Below are 19,367 nucleotides of genomic sequence, written 5' to 3'. Positions count from 1 at the left end.
CACACAAATAAATACATTTAAAACATAAATGAACTTTTACACACAAATAAATACATTAAAAAAATAAATGTACTTTTACACACAAATAAATACATTTAAAAAATAAATGTACTTTTACACACAAATAAATACATTTAAAACATAAATGTACTTTTACACACAAATAAATACACTAAAAAAATAAATGTACTTTTACACACAAATAAATACATTAAAAAATAAATGGACTTTTACACACAAATAAATACATTTAAAACATAAATGTACTTTTACACACAAATAAATACATTTAAAACATAAATGAACTTTTACATTGGCTGATTTATTTTAATGGAAGTCTGTTTGCGCCACTTTACTAACGGAGCATTTGCTGCAGTTTACTGACACTGTTATCATTCTAATGAATTAATTAACAAATGACACTCTTAATAACAGTTCATTTAATTTCAGTTCTTAAAATTCAACACATGGTTCATAGTGTAGAAAATAGTGGAAAGACATAAATATGTCTTTATTGCTCAATAATTCTGTCACATTTTATTTTATTTTTTTGCAACTTTACACAAATAATAAACGACTTTCTTTCTCTCTTCCTCATAATTATGACTTTTTTATCGCATAATTATGACTTTCTTTCTCATAATTTTGACTTTTTTATTTCATTATGACTTTCTTTCTCACAAGTATTACTTTCTATTTCATTATAATGACTTTCCATCCCATAATTATGACTTTTTATCTCATAATTATGACTTTGTAATTCATTATGACTTGCTATCCCATAATTGACTTTTTATTTCATAATTATGACTTTTTATTTCATAATTATAACTTTTTATCTTGTAATTATGACTTTGTATTTCACAATAATTACTTTGTATTTCATGACTTTTAATGTCATAATTGACTTTTTCTCATAATAATGACTTTCTATCTCACAATTATGACTTTTTTCTTGTAATTATGATTTTCTTTCTCATAATTATGGCTTTTTTCTCATAATAATGACTTATTATTACATGATAAAATTAGTTAAGAGTTGATGCGATCAACAATTTACTTACCTGACAAGGTTTGGACCGAACAAATTCAGATGTTGTCCAGATTTTTTCCTCGTAGATCCTGGTTTAGCTTCGCTAACCACAAGCCCCTCCTTTCCTCTGATCATATTTGACATTGTTCTCCCTGATTTGTCATAACTTTTGGCAGTCTATAAAACTAACCTATTGGTACACCCAAAAATACGGCAAATAATAACGTTCGGGATCTGCTTTGTTTACCTGCTGAGTACCTCCAATATGGCGACTTCCTGTTTGATGACACGCTGTCAAAACACTCTATATACTCTGCTACATCTTACTAAAAAAACACTGTAACTCAAATGTATTCAGAATACTAGTCTAATGTGTTACAAACAATGAATTCAAATGCATATTTTTCAAACACACTTTACGAGTTGACATGTAGTATCGGTTTAACTCCCGTCCCGTGTGTGGCTTTAGCATTAACATTATGAGCAGCATTAGCTTCTGTGCGTTGAAAAGTGTTCAAACAGGTGGAATTCCTAAGTGAGTGTAACCAGGACACACCTTCACCTCTCACTGCATGTCAGAGCAGGCATGACTGCTGAATGGAGAGCAACGTGTGGAGGGTGGAGGCACGTTAGTAGAGCAGAAAAACTCCAAAACATCTGCAACAAACTGGGACATTTTCCTCTGGATCTGAGCTCCGTTTTCTCCCTCTGACAGTTGATGACTGGGTGAGTGTCACATGTTGTGTTGTTGTGTTGTGTTTGTTGCTCTCGCTGTGATTACAACATCACCTTATCACTGTGATCTACTACAGATTAGTCTAACGATAACTACCGTACTCTCCTCATTGACTTGTAGCCGACTAAACGAATCTGTTTATTAACAATCTCTAGTTTTTGCTCCTTTTTCTGAGCTTTTTTTTTCCTACTCGTAAAACAGGTGCGACGTTGCAGGAATGCTTGTGAGTCACAGAGCACGCGAACACACCTTCACTCAGATTTCATTTGGGTTTCACTCGAACACCAACGCAGAAACACAACAACATATTTCCTCAATGCAATCAGTGCTCAGTGTGTGTAGGTTTGTTTCTTCTTTCTGCTTCTTCTTTGTTGTCGTTTGCATTGTCTTTGCATCTAAAAACACTTAAGTTCACTCTAAAAGTGCTTTAAATCTATTGTTATATGTCAGCAAAGGGTATCTTTCATCACAGTGAGGGCCAAATTATCATTATTTATGTCAATTCATAGAATAATGACCATTCTGAGCAATAATACAGGAAAGAATAATGTTTTTTTTAATAAGGGGAATTTTTTATTTTGATCTCCTGACATGTTTTGACTATCAACGGTCAGTCTTCATCAGAGGCATCTGCTGATTGCTTTGATGTGTCCATATGAGTAACTTTAACATATTATTTAAAAAAAAGTCAAAATGAACTTGCTAGAGTTATTAAAATGGGTTTTTTGTTGTCATTTTGTTTGTTTTTGTTGCATATTTGCTCTCATTTAATGTTTTTTCGCTGTCATTTCGTATATTTGTCTATTTTAATATGTTTCTACAGTCATTTTGTGTATTTTTTCTCATATTTAATGTATTATAGTTGTCCTTTAGCTAATTTTCGTGTCAATTTGTGGGTTTTTGGAGTGATTCTGTGTGTTTGTGTTGTCCTTTGGAGTGTTTTTTCTGTCATTTTGTGTGTTGTTGGAGTTATTTTGTACGTCTACATTGGGGTGCCACACAAAGTCGGACTGAGAAATTGCTAGAACACTCAATGCTTCCCAAATCCTGCAATTTTCCTCAAATTATTCCCAAAAATTAAGACATTGAGGTAAATATCATTTAAGTGAATATGTTGTAGAAACTGTCACATATTGCTTGGATATTGTTGGTGCCTTATATACTTTATATATCATTTATACGTGGGAGTGTAAACTGGGTCACATTCAGAGGTGTAAAGAGTGCTGATATATCCTACTTAAGTAGAAGTACTGTTACTTGATTGAAATTGTATTCAAGTACAAGTAAGTCATACATACAATCCTCAAGTACAAGCTAAAAGTACCACAATTAAATAGCACTCAAAGTAAAAGTTACTAGTTACTTTCATCCTCTATGTTTATTATTATGTCATTCAATGCTGTTTTGGTGCCGTGCGTTACGTTTAATTTGATTGGTCGACTCTGATGTGATGCATTTGATTGTTGTCTGTTCATTTCATTTTTTGTCATTTCACAATGTCTTTTAATCATTTTAAAACAAAAATTAATACATGAAAGTGAAGTGAAACTTCAAAGGAAGCATCAAAGGCGATCAGCAGACCTCCTCTGATGAAGACTGGCAGTTGATAGTCAAAACATGTCAAGAGATAAACATTTCCTGAAAAACCTTGTCTGAATAGGCGAAACCTTAACTTAACATACTATTCAAAAAGAAGACTAAATTAATCTTGCTGGTTTTAGCAACTCAATTACAGTTACGTGAGTACTTGTAATTCGTTACTTTCACCTCTGGTCACATTATTTTGAAATTGCTCATTTTCCCGCCTAAAATCTATGACCCACTTGTGGGAAAAACAGCCTCGCCATTGGTTTTTGTCTTTGTTCTTCATATGATTCAACATTCTCAGGGTCTGTGAGGGTACATGAAGGTAGGACGGTGAAAAACCATTGACAACCTTCTAAAAACCAGGGAATGGACCTTGGTACTGGAGATAAAGACTTCATTAAACCAACATGAATGGGATATTGCAGCTTCCTCCTCATTTCGCTCCATTAATAATCCTTCATACAACACGTGCTGCTCAGTGTGTGTGTGCGCGCGTGTGTAAGGGCGTTCTCCTCCATCGGTCGTAAAGATATGTGACGACGTGTGATGGCATGTCACCTTCACCCAAATCATGCTTTGAATCCCAACAAATAGCTGCTGCTTGTATGTCATCAGTCAGGAGTCGTTGGGAAGGAAACGGGAACATTATGTCGTCCAAACTGTGTAATTATCCACCTCTGTGCCAACAGGATTCTGCTGATTCGACTCGTAATCCGTAATGTTTTGGTTTCAAACTTCTTTGAAGTCCTTTGTACTCCACGGAAAAGCAGGAATGCCATTTATACGGCTGGCTACGGGAAATCGTAACGATCATAGAAAACACAATTATGTGTAATTATTTAATAAAATAAATGCCAGAGGTGGGTGGAGCGTGTAAATATTACGTAAGGGTACAGGTATTTCAGCAAAATATTACTGGAGTAAAAGTAGAAAGTAGCAACTCAAAGTGTTACTCAAGCGAGAATAAAAATCTAACCGCTGAGTCAGCACTCGTTTGGGACCAAGGATTAAGATTTAAACTTCACAAACTAACAAATCAGTATCTCCTTCTGCTTGATACTAAATCATTGGTACATATTGTTTTCTTTATCTCATACAGTAAAATGAATTGTTGAACTTGAATAAAAGTTTTAACTTTAGTAGACCAAACCAGAAAATTCCTCCCAAAAATCTAATTTTTTTATGAAGAAAAAGAGTCAAATTGTTTTTACTTCCACGTGTAAGAAATTTCCAGAAGTCACTTAGAATACTCTAAACATCATCAATATGTTGAAATTCCATGGCATTGCAACCAATTTGGGAATTTTTTGAGCATAATTGTAAAAACAAACTTGATTATAAGGATTAACTATTAGAGGTGGGATAATACACCAAGTTTACAATACACGTTATGAGACTTTGGGTTCAAAATTAACAAAATTACATTTATTTCACAACAACAGTGGAGGGTAGAGAGAGTTAGCATGTCAGAATCTGACGCCACCATCCCACTACGAGACACCACAAACCTACCATGATAAGTATTATAGAACTCTCTCCTGGTCAGATTGCCCTAAGCAGGTAAGATACTATCCTACACTAATAGCACTCACCAAGGCCTCTGCCTGAGGAGACTCCACGCTGTTGTGACTACTGCTATCAGCAACATACTGTACATAACACAGAGCACTGAACAGCAGCAGATTCACTGAGGCACACACTCTGAAAGTTGGTTTACCTCCGAATCCCAGACCGGTCTGTTCATAATAAACCCTGTGTCCGCATCTGACCAGCAACCCTAAAGCTTGACTCCTTCTCATTCATAAAAGCCGCCACAACAATACATCTTGCGACGTCGTAATATTGCAATATTGTCACACTCCTAGTCACTATTGTTGCATTTATCTCCAAAAGTCACTTTCAACAGCAGAAAAAGACGCCAGATTTGTTGCGTTTGGATAAAGTGTCACTTGAAGAATCCAAAACGTTGCCAACTCTGCAACACTGCTCGGAAACAGAGGCAATTTTGTTAGTTGCAAGCAGCGCGCCTCCTACTCCTGTGTATAGTTAAATGTGTAAAAATATGAATTACTTAAGTAAATCTTTGCTAAAGTGTTTTAAAGACTAACATCACATCATTGAAACCCAAAGCCAGAACTGAAAAGAAGACGGCAGCAAAACGCAATCATTTTTAGATTTTCTCCACAATGTCCAAGTAACCCTGAGGAGAAACTTTTTCTATCAATCGTTGCTGAGATATCGACGCTGACAAAGTTTGCTGCTTCGCGCTCATGTCTGGTCTCGCTGTGCAGGAATTAGGAGTCTTAGTTAAAACCTGTTGCCACACTCCTGTAGAGCTGTCAGAACTGTCAAAGTGACGCCCGCCATGGATCAGAATCGAGGAGTGTGAGCCAGAGTTCACAGAGAAGCCCAGTTTAATGAAGACTGAACCTGGAAAGTAAAGGTGGACAGAAAGGATTTTCTGTTTTCAATGGAGAAAGCACACGTGTTAACCAGCATGCGCCTCAACCTCTATAAATCAGCAGATTTAGACAGTTTTCAAAAGTCATATTTCCATGAATTCAAAGTAATTTTATCTTATCAACATTTTCTCAAAGATTTTGGAAAAATAAATCCTTGCCACTGTTGTTAAAACCAGCATCCAGAATCTAAAACTTTCAAACTTGCTCATGGGTTTCCGTATCAACAACGCATCCTTCAGTGGTATCGAGGTAGAAACATAAATAAATACAAAGTAAATGAAAAAAAAAAATGACACAAAACAACAACAAAAAAAATACAAACCCTTTGTTGTTTCCTGTGTTAATTCTCAGATTAGTCATTATTCTAATGCTGACTTGAATGTCTATAATGTGACCATCGGATCAGATACAATCACACTTTTGTGTCCCCGCTGTGATTAAAGTTCTCCATCTCTGGTGAAGAGTATCACCAAAGTTACCGACTAAACATTGTGAATACAAGTGAGCTGCTTCAAGTATTTTCTGTGTCATTCTCTGACTAAATATTGTCTTTGGATGGAGATACGTCAAGTAAATACTGGTACTACTTTGTTCTCGTGCATTCATACAGTAACCAGTGACTCAACACTAACACATTTGGAAATAAGAATGAGCATCAATAACTTGGGTGTTTTGATCAAACTATACAATTTAACAGCATTTGTACAGATTTTGTCCAGGAAACCAGGATTTTTTTGATTACAACCAAAGCTAAGCACAGTTTCTTTCTCTTCAGGGTACAAACATGACCCAGAGCAGTTGCCAGCTGTCCGTGAACTCAACGGCCTCCAGCGCGGGAAATGTTACCATCGTGGATAACAAAGCCGCCACCACGATGGGCGCCCTCATCCTCAGCCTGGTTTTCTTCTTGGGCTTCCCGGGAAACCTCTTTGTGATTTGGAGCATCCTCGCTCGAGCCCGAAAGCAGTCGGTCACCACCCTCCTCATCCTCAACCTGGCCATCGCCGATGGCTCCCTGATGGCTCTCACGCCGTTCTTTGTCATCTACCTGGTTATGAAGAACTGGGTTATTGGGAACCTGATGTGTAAGATCCTCTTCTACCTGTGCCTGGCCAACATGTACGCCTCCATCCAGCTCATCACACTGATGAGCGTCTACCGACTGGTGGCCATTCTGTGGCCGCGGCACGTCACCCTGATCTCCAGCAGGAAGATTGTGATGAGGGTGCTGGTGGGGATTTGGCTGATGGTGATGGTGACCTCCATTCCTGCGCTCATCTTCAGAGAAGTGAGGTGTAAAGGGACGACGGCCGTGTGCGACTCGTTCCACGACGAAGACAACCATGTGAGTCACGATGCCCACGAACGTTGCACGCGTTTACAAACAATTAGCAACAATAGGAATTATGAACAAGTAAACTAAATTAAAGCTAATGCTAATCTACCGAAACTAAGCTAAACTGAAGCAAACCAAACCACAGACAACAGTTACATATAAAATAGGTTTCAAATATCTACATGAATAGATTATCAAAATGCAGGGATTCTAAGTCAAACTTCTATTATTTTTAGCAAAGTAATAAAACAATTTACCGAAAAAGTTAAACCAACTGAAAACTGCTTTCTATGTTGTTTGCTTCCCTCCTGGTCCAGGTGGTCTTGCAGTACATGTTGGAGCTGGTCTTGGGGTTTCTGATCCCTTACGGGGTCATTGTTTTCAGCTATATCCGCATCTTGCGGAGGATCCGGCAGACCAGGTTTCGCCGTCGCATTCGCAGCGAGAAGTTGATCCTGGCCATCGTAGTGACGTTCTGCCTCTTCTGGCTGCCGTACCACATCGTCAACATGATTCAGGTCAGACAAAAACTTGCTTTTGTTGGGTTTGAGTCTTAAAGAGATTTTACTCTATGGTCTAATATGTCTTATCTTGTTTACCCTCAGGTCACATGGGCTTTGTGTCCTTCAGGAACCGTAAAAACTATGTAAGTGGTCCAGACACGTGGATGCTTTGTATCAATTGCATAACCTTGTTATTTTCCTTATTGTGACTGAACATATTCATACAGGCTCTGAGCTTTTTGTAGAGTAGAAAGTAGTTATTGTGAAATACGAGATCAAACAGGAACAATAGGGGGCCACAGGTGTTCAATTCCATGTGGTCCACAAAAGAAACAGAAAAAGTAAGAAAATACAAAGAAATGACAACTAAATAACTCCAAAAACAAATGTTACACAAAATGAGTCTAAAAACACACAAAACAATAACCAAAACACACAAACATCAGATATAAAAACACACAAATATCAAATATAACTGTTTACTGATTAATCCTTTTAAGGGGGAAAAAAAAATGTATATGTCAAAGATTTTATTTTGTTAACAAAAACAAATCTACATTTTGTTTTTTTAATTATGTAAGTATCTATTTTTATGTTGTCATTGTCTTTTCCTTGTCATGGAAATAAAGGTTGTTGTTAAGAGCGTTAAACGCTGCTCGAGGATGACTCAGTAGATCTCAAAAAAGCATAAAAGGTCTGAATATGTGTTGGCACAGTTTTCTGTCCAGAGATATAATTTCCAATTGGCAGATGTCACATGGATTAAGAAATCTAAGTCTGGTTGTGGGTTTTTGTTTTTCCGTATCTCTGAGACTGGGTTAGTCACTGGTTTCTGTGTTCTAGTTTGCCCTTACAAGAGGACAACTCAAACGTTTCTATTTCTCTGGATTTTGTCTGAATGAACGCTCTCTTTGTTCCATTCAACAGATTGAGTAAAATATGGCACAGAGGCCGCGCCGTAACCTCCTCCATCGCCTTCATCAGCAGCTGTGCCAATCCGGTGCTTTACTTCTTCGCGGGCAAGTCGTACATTCGTCGGGAAGGCTTTGCCTTCATGGCTCGCCTGTTCGAGGGCGCGGGAATAGACTCGGGGATGCGGAAGAGCCGACAGAACAGCCAGAACAGCAAGGACAAGGACAAAGAGGCGGACGCCGTCATGTTGAAAGAGAAAGAGGCGGAGTCAACCAACAATTCCAGTTCAACCAGCAAACCGGTTAAAAACGGGAAGTAGAAGCTGTAAGAAGACGCCATGGTGGTGCTGGACATCCCTGATCAGCTGATTGGAGTAAATCAAAAACATTTCAACTGTTGTGTTTTGTTTCCTAAAGGGCAGAGTTACAAACATTACTGGAGCTGATGCTCTGATAAAGAACGGCAGCTGGATACATCCAAAGTGACTTTTAAGGCTGTGGAGAATGGTTCCTGTTACTATCCTCCCAGAGCCAGAGTTCCTCTGGTTTTGGCATCAAACTTTTGCAAGACAAAAAAAGATCAACAATTACTTTAAAGTATTACAGTCTTCAGTTCAGGTTAAAACATGTGTTAAACTCAAGGCTTAGGGGCCAAATCCGGCCATTTAGAGCATCCAAAGAGGAGAAAGTAAAAACGACAGAATACATGAATCATAATCTAAATCAGTGTTTCTCAAAAGGAAGTACGTGTAACCCTAGGGGTACAAGATGGCACTACAAAAAAATGAATTAACAAATAAAGTGTCTTGGTCCCACCCCAGGCATGAAATGATGAAAAATTATAAAAACTATAGAAATAAATCTACTCAGGAGCCACTAAATCAGTGTTTTTCAACTTTAGGATCTGGACCCCATGTGAGGTCGCCTGAAATTTCTGAAAATTCAAATAGATTTTTGAACTGTTTTAATTATTATTATTTTAAAACAAAAACAAAAAAACACACAATCTTAAACTGTATTTCTATACGTTTACTTTGTGAACATAGTTCAACTAAAATGCAGTCAAATTCTTTATTTCAAAATAGGGTCACGATCCAAAAAAGGTTGGGAACTATGGCACTAAATACTGTTTCATTCCACTTATTTACAAAATGACATTCTATAGTTGTTTTTAAATAGTTTTTTTAAGCAAAAGGTTTTAGTCGGAAAAAGGGGGTACTTGGTTTCAGAAATAAGAGAAAGGGGGTGTTTGAGCCAAAATAGTTTGAGAACCACTGATATAAATGACCAAATGACTCAGATGTTGATGTCTCAGCCCCACAAACTCCACAACATTTTCGGGGACTCATTATTTTCCCGTGCCTATATCACACGACTGCAGCCAATTCTAATCGCAATTGTCAAAAGAATGCTTCAGTCTACTAAAATCCTGCAATTCCTTACAAACAATGCCACAACACAATATTGTCCTAAATTACACAATAAATACACGGATATCTAACATTTACAAACTCTTCTCCCCACATAAAACCCTTTGAGATCCATCTGCTCCATATTTGGCCCCTGTGCGGAAATGACTTAGTCATGTGTGTGTGTGTGTGTGTGTGTGTGTGTGTGTGTGTTCATTATGTGGCCCCTTGGTGGCAGTGAAGATCCTCATGTACACTTGTAGTCAAACACTTGAATGAAAACATAACTAAACATGAGAACCACCAACAGAAAGGGAAAGTTATCACTCTAGGTTTGTCAAGCAGTTTCCCCTCATCAGAAACCATTGTACTAATATGAATGTTGAAGTGTGGTCAGGAGTTTTTGAACTGTAAAATATGTACATATGTGCTTTTTTTTTGTAATTGTAAAATAAAAAGTTTGAAAATGTCTCCCTCAAAAAGAGGAGAAAAAAAAAAAAAAAGAGTATTTGTAATATGTTGCATTGACAGAGACATCGTAACTAGACAGTCCTCTAACTTACACCCCAAAAAGCCCAAAACAAACGAAAGTTATTACTATGGTACTTAAACATGACACACCCATTGGAATACTAATCAGAGCTATCTTACAATTCCTGTGTTACCCCTTTGAATTTAGTGTTTTCTATAATCCAACCAAACTTCATTTATAAAAGCACTTAAAAAAACCACAAAATAAAATCTAAAGTACATTCAAATCACACAAAACATTGTAAAACCTCAATATAAACAGACAAACCAATCAAACACTGTAAAATAAAGAAAAAACTATATTTCTTGGGGTTCTGATCTTACTAACAAATGAGACTTTCTTTTTACTCCATGTCACATTTTGGTCCGTCAAAATAAAGTTCATAACTTTTACAGGAAGAATAATATCAGTGCGTTGTTACTTTGCAACATTTGGAAATCCAAGACCTGAGGGTGTCTCTAGAGTGTGAAGCACAGCGTGTTTTCTGTGTTGTAATCCTTGTACAGGATATTTTTCTATTATGCACCAGACATTTAATCTTTTCTTTTAACGACAGAGTTATGAATAAGTCCAAGTTTAAGGTTTCTACACGAGCCGAAACACGATGTCGGCGCCTCAGGTTTTATTTTGACTCAATGCATTCTGTCACTCACAGAGGGACGTGTGGAACGAGAACCTGCTGCCAAAGAGGCAAATGTTGCAAGATTTAACACAGAAACGGAACTTAACTTTATCATTTATGATCTTATAATGTTGCATTTCCACAAATATAACTCCCTTACTGTTGACACACTTACTTTGGTCCATTTTCCTAGAGCAGGGATTGGCAAGTTCTATCACAGCAGGGCCACAAAAAAGTATGATTGTCCAATCTGAGGGTCAGGTCGTCAACAGCCATGTCTGCATTTAGAATAATGATCAATTTGAAAATTAACACAGGAAACAAAGAGTTTCTGTGTTTTTGTTGTCATTTTGTGAATTTTCTTTTCTTCTCATTTTGTGTTTTTGTTAGCAGTTTGTATGTTCCTTTGTCATTTCTCTTGTTTTTATTATTTTGTGTATATTTGTCTGTTACTTACAGTGTTGGGAACATTACTTTAAAAAAGTAATTAGTTATAGTTACTCACTGCTTGATCCAAAAAATAACTGAGTTAGTAACTGAATTACTCTATAATAAAAGTAACTCATTACCAAGGAAAGTAACTATTTGTGTTACTGTTAAAAAAAAACAAAAAAGTTGCTCTTTGTCAAATAATTCAGATTTTTTAGATGCGTGTGTCGTCGTGAGGCGCTTCATTAAATTTGAGTTGCTTACAACGGATGTTGACAAAGTCTTCACTCATAGATATAATGAACACTTCACATACACGTTCTTGACTTTGACCACAATTAATATAAAGTAGTGTTTGTATCGCCACCTTAAAAATGTCAACTTTTCATCAGACTGCTCCACGCTCACCATCTCTGCTGCTTCATCCAATCTGTAGTGGTTGTGTGTGGCGCATGTGCTGGCACATGTGTAAAAAGACTGGCTCTGATTGGCTACCATGAAACATGACGCCGCCTTAGCCAATCATAGTTGCTCACCATGTTTTTAACCCGCCTCCTCACTACAGCTGAGTAAGAAGCCTGGGATGCTTTCAGATAACAGTTTATTCAATCAATGCATGTAACTCACCGTATTTAACGTTCAGTAACGTTAATGGCATTGTAGCGGCGTAAAAAGTAATTAGTTAGGTTACCTTGTTACTGAAAAAAAAAAAAGCCGTTATTTTAAAAGCCGTTATTTCAAACACTGGTTATTTAGTGTATTTTTCTGACATTCGTGTATTTTTCTTGGTCATTTTGCTTTGAACATTTGCCTTGGGGGCCGCAAGAAATTAGACCGAGGGCCACGTACCACCAGTAGCCCATGTCTGCTGTAGCTGAACGGTAAGTTATTTGTAATTGGTGGGATCACTACTGCCTTCTTTCCAGATGACAGGGAAGCAGATGTTTAGTAATATTTTTTACAGCAGAGGCTTGTCACCATGTTACAACATTTGCTGTGGCACAGTTGGTGCTAAACTTTAGCGTAAAAAAAGCAGAAGCTCTGTCGCAACTCAGACACCTTCAGTAAGTGTTTTTCCTATCACATGATGGTTATTACTTCATATACACACAAAAAGCATGCTGTTCTTGTCTGTTCTCAGGAAGAATGTGCCACTTGTGGAGACCGCTTGCCAAGATTAGCTGCGACATTGAGGATTTCAGATAGAGATAGCATCTAAAGGTTAGTATGAATTTTGTTTGTGTTCGAAGATAATGATAAACAAAATAAACATAATTTAATTCTCTAAATTATGTGAATATTTGGCCATGGGGAAAGAACGACTTATGCAAGATTTAACTCTGCGGTCAAAGTTATTGTAGATGATTTAAGTTTTTATGTTTTCAAAGAAAGTTATGCTCACTGACGCTTTCTGTGACTGGACCTCTGTTTTTAAGTTACTGTAGATATATGAGGCAGCAGAAGAACAGAAAGGAGAAGTGTAATGATTTGAACTAAGGAGCACATTATGATGGCAAATGTAGCTCCGGAACTCTCGTGTAGTTTTCTTGTTTTGCTGTCGTCAGTATCTATAAAAATCCATCCAACCACTTAAGAAGAAGTGATGGAAAGGTGTCACACCTATGTTGACCAATAAAAGCAACAACAACAGAAATGTAAACATGAAATGTGGAGAATGGAAGAAGCCCATTAACACGTCCTCTATTGATGTTGGACGTTCCTGCGCTTGCCCATATTTAAGTGATACTGATCACATTTATGTCCCTGTGGAGAAGCAGCCAATGGACCAAACATTAAACCAAATTTACAGTTCTGACTCCTGAATTTCATAAAAAGCCTTTCAGCAACCTTTGGCATTTAAGACTTGTCCTGTCAACAAAGCTCAGACATTGTAAAACTTGTCAGATTTAGGTTCAGTTGATCGTCTTTTATGAGGTTTTACTACTGAATATAAATCTCCTTACTCGCACATGGCACCAGGATGCACTTTGGGAAATAGGAGAGAGACTGAGGTAGTAGGAAACCTTGGGTTGTCCATCTTATCTACAGCATTGTTGCAGACCACGTCAACTCTTTGAGGAAAACTGTGACCTTTTCTCAGCAGAGGTAATGGTTGAGAAATTGTTGGAGAAACACAAGAACCAGTTTGAGGTGTTTACTTAGCAACAAATTTCCCATATCATAATCCAAACTGGAATCCGTGGAATGTGCATGATCTTCAAACAAGTCTGATCCAATGAGGTTCATGTCCCGGGGGATGTTTGCAATAAACGACATTTGAGTACCTATAACTGAAAGCTGATTGGTGAATAACTTCCTGTGAAAGTATGACTGTTGTAATGATTTCCTGTATCTAAGATCTGTACCATCTTGCACCATGTTGACACATCTCAGCAACATATCCATTTCTTGTCCTTTGAAGGTCCGTTTGTTCTTCTGAGATCTCTTCGCCACACCCTCCGTCCACTGTCCCCATGCCTCCCAGCGTCTCAGTTCAGATTGGCATTGCCATCCTCTCCCTGGCATTCATGCTGGGCTTCCCTGGGAACCTGTTCGTGGTGTGGTCGGTGCTGTGCCAAGTGAAGAAGCGCTCCGTGACCTGCCTGCTGGTGCTGAACCTGGCGCTGGCCGATGCCTTCGTGCTGCTCAGCGCTCCACTCTTCCTGCGGTACCTGGCAGGAGGTCGGGGGTGGGAGTTTGGCTCTGCTGCATGCAAGGTGGTGCATTACCTGTCAAGCGTCAATATGTACGTGTCCATTTATCTCATCTGTCTTATGAGCATGGATCGATGGCTAGCCGTCACCAAACCGTTCATCTCCCAAAGGATGAGGACCAAGCGAGGCCTGCTGTTTCTTCTCCTGGGAGTCTGGGTCATGGCCTTCCTACTGTCTTTGCCGATGCCTTTTTATCGCAGGTAGGACTCAAAATACACAATGAACAGACAAACAATTACATCCTGACAATGTGTACCTGTTGTGCTCTTAGCAACCTGCATGTGCCAAGACTGAACATCAGTGGCACCATGTGTATCCCATACCACTGGAACAGTGTGGGCCACAGAGTCTTCCAGTACCTGTTTGAGACCATCATGGGCTTTCTGCTGCCTTTCTCACTCATCAACACGTGTTACGGATCCGTCATCTGTCGCCTTCAGAGCGCCAAGTTTCAGCGACGTAGTCAGGGAAGTCGCCTGATCCTGATGATAATCTGCGCCTTCGCCGTCTTCTGGCTGCCTTATCACATCGTCAATATAGTGGAGGTAAAGCTCGATGATTTAAAGCCAAAAAAAGATTTCATCCTCAAAGTTTCCCCAGATCTATGATTATTGGTCAAAGTCACTGGTGCAAAATGCTACACAGACACTTTTATCAATAGCAGATGACAAAAATCCAAATGTTGCGCCCCTTTAGTCGTCATCTTCTCCTCAAGGACAGCACTTGTGAGTGAGTTGTGTATCATGGTTTGTTTTGGGGCAGGAGCCCTGACTTTAGCAGACAAACGCAGTCTTTTTACTGCTGTTGGAGATGCTGGAATAAACTGAAGGTGCTCCAACCTTTAGGAAGAACTGGTTCCCAGTGTTCAATGCAGATTTTCTAACTGTAGCGGGGTGTTTATGAACCCTGGAAACACACTGGAGACAGAGTAAAGGCGGCTCCGTACTCCATGCACAGGCTTGAATATAAAGTATATCATTGTACCGGTCCTTAGAGCTACTATCTTTACCATGGAGCAAGTATTCATTTCTGGTTCAGTTCCTCCTGCATTCTGCATTAACTGGTTTCCAGTTGTTTTCAATCAGTGCTGACGCGTGATGGAATCAGAATCACTTTTATTTCCAAGTAGAGTTTGTAGATAACACAAGGAATTTTACTTGGTAGATGGTGCAAAAAATACAAAAAACAAACCAGAAACGGTATAATAACAATGCAGTGGGAACTAATCGCCATTAAATAAAGCCCAATAAAACTCCGTAAAACAATAACCAGGAATAAGTATTTGCTCTCTGGTAAAGATAATAGCTCTACTGACCGATATAATGGTAAACTTAGTGATATTACAGCCTGTGCTTGCAGTACGGGACCATCTGAACTCTGTCTACAGTATGTTTCTGGGATTTATAGAGACCCCTGTAGCACAGGTTGTGGTTAGACAAGGTTCAAGTTAAAAAACACACAGATGAATAAACAATATTGTACATTTAAATTGAAACCTTACTTTGAAGAAAAGTAACCCAGTTAGCTGATTTCTACAAAAATTAATGAATCAAAACACAAAAGCTTCATTGATTTGTATTGAATTCAAACAATAATCACTTATTACAATAAACAGAAAATTCTGAATTTGTTGATATTTGTTCTACAGAATAAATACATTTACTTCAAATATGTGAAATGAGTTGGAAGTTCAGTCTTTCAGTTCAAACTCTGTTTCATGAGTGAGTCAGTGAGTGGTAGAGTTTGTTTGTTTGTTGCTTTAGTTTAGTTTTGTTTCATTTGTGTTCATGTGTGTTTGATTTTGAGGAATGCACAGGGGTCTTTCCTAGAAGTGGGTTAAGTTATGTGTATGAGGTAGAAGGTCCAGGTAGGTAGAGACAACAAGATCTAGATAAAGCCACGAGAGAGGATAGTAGGAAGTAAAAACTTAGCTTGTGAAGTCTTGTATTTTGAGGCAGAGCCGACAAGGACACTTTTTAAGATCCCTCGTCTTCTTCTAGTCCGCCTTGATTTTTAAGAGTTTGTTTTTTCACACTGGTTTGTAAAACTGTAAAACAAGTGGAATGGAATTGTAGCCACTATTTCTCCTCCTCTCACACTTCTCTGTCTGCTCTCCACACTGGTGTCCTCCGTCAGCTCACAGGTGTCCCTCATTAATTGTGTCTCCACCCCCCACGCCCCCGGCCCCACCCCCCCCGGCCCCACCCCCACACCTCTTAGGTGGTCAAGGCGGAGAGAACCATTCTAGAAACCTTTGTCTATTTTCTTCTTTCTACCACATAATGAACATCAGACACATTTTTCTATTTGTCTCCATGTGACAGGAAAGAGTCTAGAAACGAGTTATTTTAGCAGTAAATAAACATTTAAAATAAATACAAACTGTATAGTCTAATATTAGGAAAAGTCCTGGAGTGAGATTCAGTCGAGCCTTTGAATCAGGGTTGGGGTTAATTGTAATTGTAATTGCGTAGTTGATAATTAATTACAATTATGGCATAATTATAGTTGTAATTATATTTCTTTGTATTAAATTTCTGTTGTAATCATAATTAAACTGTAATTGAGTTCAGAAAATGCACTTTGTAATTAAATTGAAAATTCTATAAAAATATCAATTGTAATTGGAAAGGCCATGTTACAGTTCTACACATTTATATAGTTCACAGTTATTAAAATATGTTTCATATCTAGCTTTCTCACATGTTACCATTTAAAAAAGCAGCTATACTGACACATAAAAGGATTCAACGCCCAAACCAAATGTATTAAAACCTAGATTATAATTTCATAGATTAGGAAGACTAATAAGGTAACCAATAGATAGGAAAGAAATTAGATGATAGACAATTTATTTTAGTGTATTTTACAGTTTTTAGGACCCGTTATAATAACAGATACTGACAGAAAGAGGAAGGACAACTTTTATTAGGTTATTTATTTCAGGCTAAGCAGTTGTGATTCATTGTAATTGAACTTTAGTAATTGAGAACGTAATTGTAATGGATTTTCTGCAGATTGAAAAGAAAAGTAATTTAATTGTAAAAATGCTTGTCACTGTAATCATAATTGAACACGTAATTGTAGCTAATAAATATTTTCCAGAATGGATTAGAGATCTATTTAAAAATGTATATGATGTCAATTCCATGCAGTTGTTGCTGATTGGTTTTTGTTTGTTGTTTTTTTTAAACTGTATGCTTTATGTTTATGATTTTTTTTTTACTTATTACAGCAGTAATGTTTACCTAAAAATTATGGGAGCGAATTGTTGCAAGAATTTTCTAAAGAAGTGTCGGTATGTCCTAAATGTCTAAGTTGTCTGTTATTGCCACAGGCCTCATAGATCTACCGTGTCCCTCCTTCAGGTTGCCGGTCTGTTGCAGAGCAGCGACTCGTTGATGAAGGCCGCCCGTGTCGCCCGCCCTAATGTCACTGCGTTCGCCTACTTCAGCAGCGCCATCAACCCCATCCTCTACGTGTTCGCCGGCAGCTCCCACATCCGCCAGGCCGGCCTGAGCTTCATGGGAAAGCTCTTTGAAGCCACCTACTCCGAGAGCCGGACCACGTCCACCTTCCGCCAAAGCCGCAGGAGCTCCTCACGGGACGACAGCTCCATGCTCCGAACGCTGTCGGAGAGGTTGGGAAAAACCTTCAAAAGTAAGAGCGCGGAGGAGAGCAGCAACGAAACCGTCAGGGAGGTCGACGAAGCTGAACTGAAGACTTTGGCCGGAGTGGAACAGAGTAGCACTCGCTGATGGACTACATTAGACAGGGAAACTGGTGGTCTGGGGGCTCGGTCTAATATTGTGCAGATCCCAATACATAAATACACAAAATGACTCGTAATGAAAACAAAAACACAAGAATGTACAAAAAAGAATTCTTCTATTCTAAAGACTAAGACTAAATCGGGGTTTTCGCCTTTAATTGACCATGTAATGTTGTTACATACATGGAATTTGTCCTCTGCATTTAACCCATCCCTGAGGAGCAGTGGGCAGCCATTTTTGCGGCGCCTGGGGAGCAGTTCGGGATTAAGGGACTTGCTCAACATCCCACAGTGATGGCCCACCACTGCCCATTCCAGAGGTCACCAACAGTTAAATACTGCTAATACAGTTTTAATATTAAATGAACCATCTTCAAATGTTTATTTTCACTGAAATATTGGGAGAAATGTTTTTAGGTGTTGCAGATCTGGTGTATGGTCAGTTGTATGTTATATACTGTACTATATAGGATGTAGGATAGATTTTCAAAAATGCAAGGTGTATTTTCTATCAAATTTTAATAGAAATAAAAGAATTGTATAAATTAGGAGAAAAAAGCGTTGCAGGTACTTTAAACCTCAACGTTTCCTTCCTTTTTAAGTTACTTCTATAACTTATTTGACCCTGTAGTTGAAATGAAACCATGAAAATGTATTATTTAAGAAGTGCTTTTCTCACTGGCAGCCCTACAAACTATCCAGTAGCTATGATGTAGCTCACCAATGTAGAAAGGTTGGTGACCCGTTTTATTCAGTGAACCTCGAATCGGACGATCGCATTTTTGTTGCTTTCACTGTGATAAAAGTTTCTTCACGACACTTTTTATACAAAGGAACAAGTTGCTTTTTCTTCTTCTACAGATCTTTATTACAACGTGGTCAAAGGAAATAAAAACAGTTTTTGAGTGGAGCTGTAAATGTAAAGATGTGATAGTTTATGACATTCCTAATAAAAGGAAATGTTTTTATTACAGATCAGTAGATCTTTGTGCTAACCGAGGGATAAAGTTGATGCAGGATACGACCTGCACAGCTTTCCAGTCCATCTCAGGTTAAACATTGCCTCCCACTATGTTCCATCGTCTTTAATCTCAGATTCATCAACAGTGGGTTTTAGGAGTGAATCACACAATAAACCTCTACTCTGTCATCGTTTGTGTAATGTTCAGCATTACAAACTAAACGTTGCATCACAGATCTTTCACATCCTTCCTCTCACTGTTCTGCTACACAACACCTGACACACACACACACACACACACACACACACACACACACACACACACACACACACACACACACACACACACACACACACACA

The 19,367-nt window shown here is 38.2% G+C and overlaps 2 protein-coding genes across 3 annotated transcripts; both read left to right on the top strand.

The window, feature by feature from the left end:
- Positions 1–1,617: 1,617 nt before the first annotated feature.
- Positions 1,618–9,319, top strand: LOC114480377 (leukotriene B4 receptor 1-like). The gene is made up of 5 exons (XM_028474483.1): positions 1,618–1,759; positions 6,594–7,163; positions 7,472–7,672; positions 7,760–7,800; positions 8,585–9,319. The coding sequence occupies exons 2-5, from the start codon at positions 6,603–6,605 to the stop codon at positions 8,886–8,888; spliced, it is 1,107 nt and encodes a 368-aa protein (XP_028330284.1). The 5' UTR covers positions 1,618–1,759; positions 6,594–6,602; the 3' UTR covers positions 8,889–9,319.
- A 2,900-nt stretch (positions 9,320–12,219) lies between these two features.
- Positions 12,220–18,185, top strand: ltb4r (leukotriene B4 receptor). 2 transcript variants are annotated; one of them, XM_028474851.1, is made up of 5 exons: positions 12,220–12,781; positions 13,983–14,306; positions 14,385–14,474; positions 14,546–14,819; positions 17,643–18,185. In XM_028474851.1, the coding sequence occupies exons 2-5, from the start codon at positions 14,035–14,037 to the stop codon at positions 18,030–18,032; spliced, it is 1,026 nt and encodes a 341-aa protein (XP_028330652.1). In that variant the 5' UTR covers positions 12,220–12,781; positions 13,983–14,034; the 3' UTR covers positions 18,033–18,185. The 2 variants fall into 2 exon arrangements, with proteins under 2 accessions (XP_028330652.1, XP_028330651.1); XM_028474850.1 differs by having other exon boundaries at positions 13,983–14,474.
- Positions 18,186–19,367: the final 1,182 nt, after the last annotated feature.

The sequence above is a fragment of the Gouania willdenowi genome, chromosome 18, assembly GCF_900634775.1.
Source record: "Gouania willdenowi chromosome 18, fGouWil2.1, whole genome shotgun sequence".
NCBI lineage: Eukaryota > Metazoa > Chordata > Actinopteri > Blenniiformes > Gobiesocidae > Gouania > Gouania willdenowi.
This window is presented reverse-complemented; position numbering and strand designations above follow the sequence as displayed.

Coding starts and splice junctions, on each gene's coding strand:
- LOC114480377 (XM_028474483.1), top strand. CDS start 6,603: ATGACCCAGAGCAGTTGCCAGCTGTCCGTGAACTCAACGGCCTCCAGC. Junction 7,164..7,471: donor TCCACGACGAAGACAACCAT/GTGAGTCACGAT, acceptor CTCCTGGTCCAG/GTGGTCTTGCAGTACATGTT. Junction 7,673..7,759: donor ACATCGTCAACATGATTCAG/GTCAGACAAAAA, acceptor GTTTACCCTCAG/GTCACATGGGCTTTGTGTCC.
- ltb4r (XM_028474850.1), top strand. CDS start 14,035: ATGCCTCCCAGCGTCTCAGTTCAGATTGGCATTGCCATCCTCTCCCTG. Junction 14,475..14,545: donor CCGATGCCTTTTTATCGCAG/GTAGGACTCAAA, acceptor TTGTGCTCTTAG/CAACCTGCATGTGCCAAGAC. Junction 14,820..17,642: donor ACATCGTCAATATAGTGGAG/GTAAAGCTCGAT, acceptor TCCCTCCTTCAG/GTTGCCGGTCTGTTGCAGAG.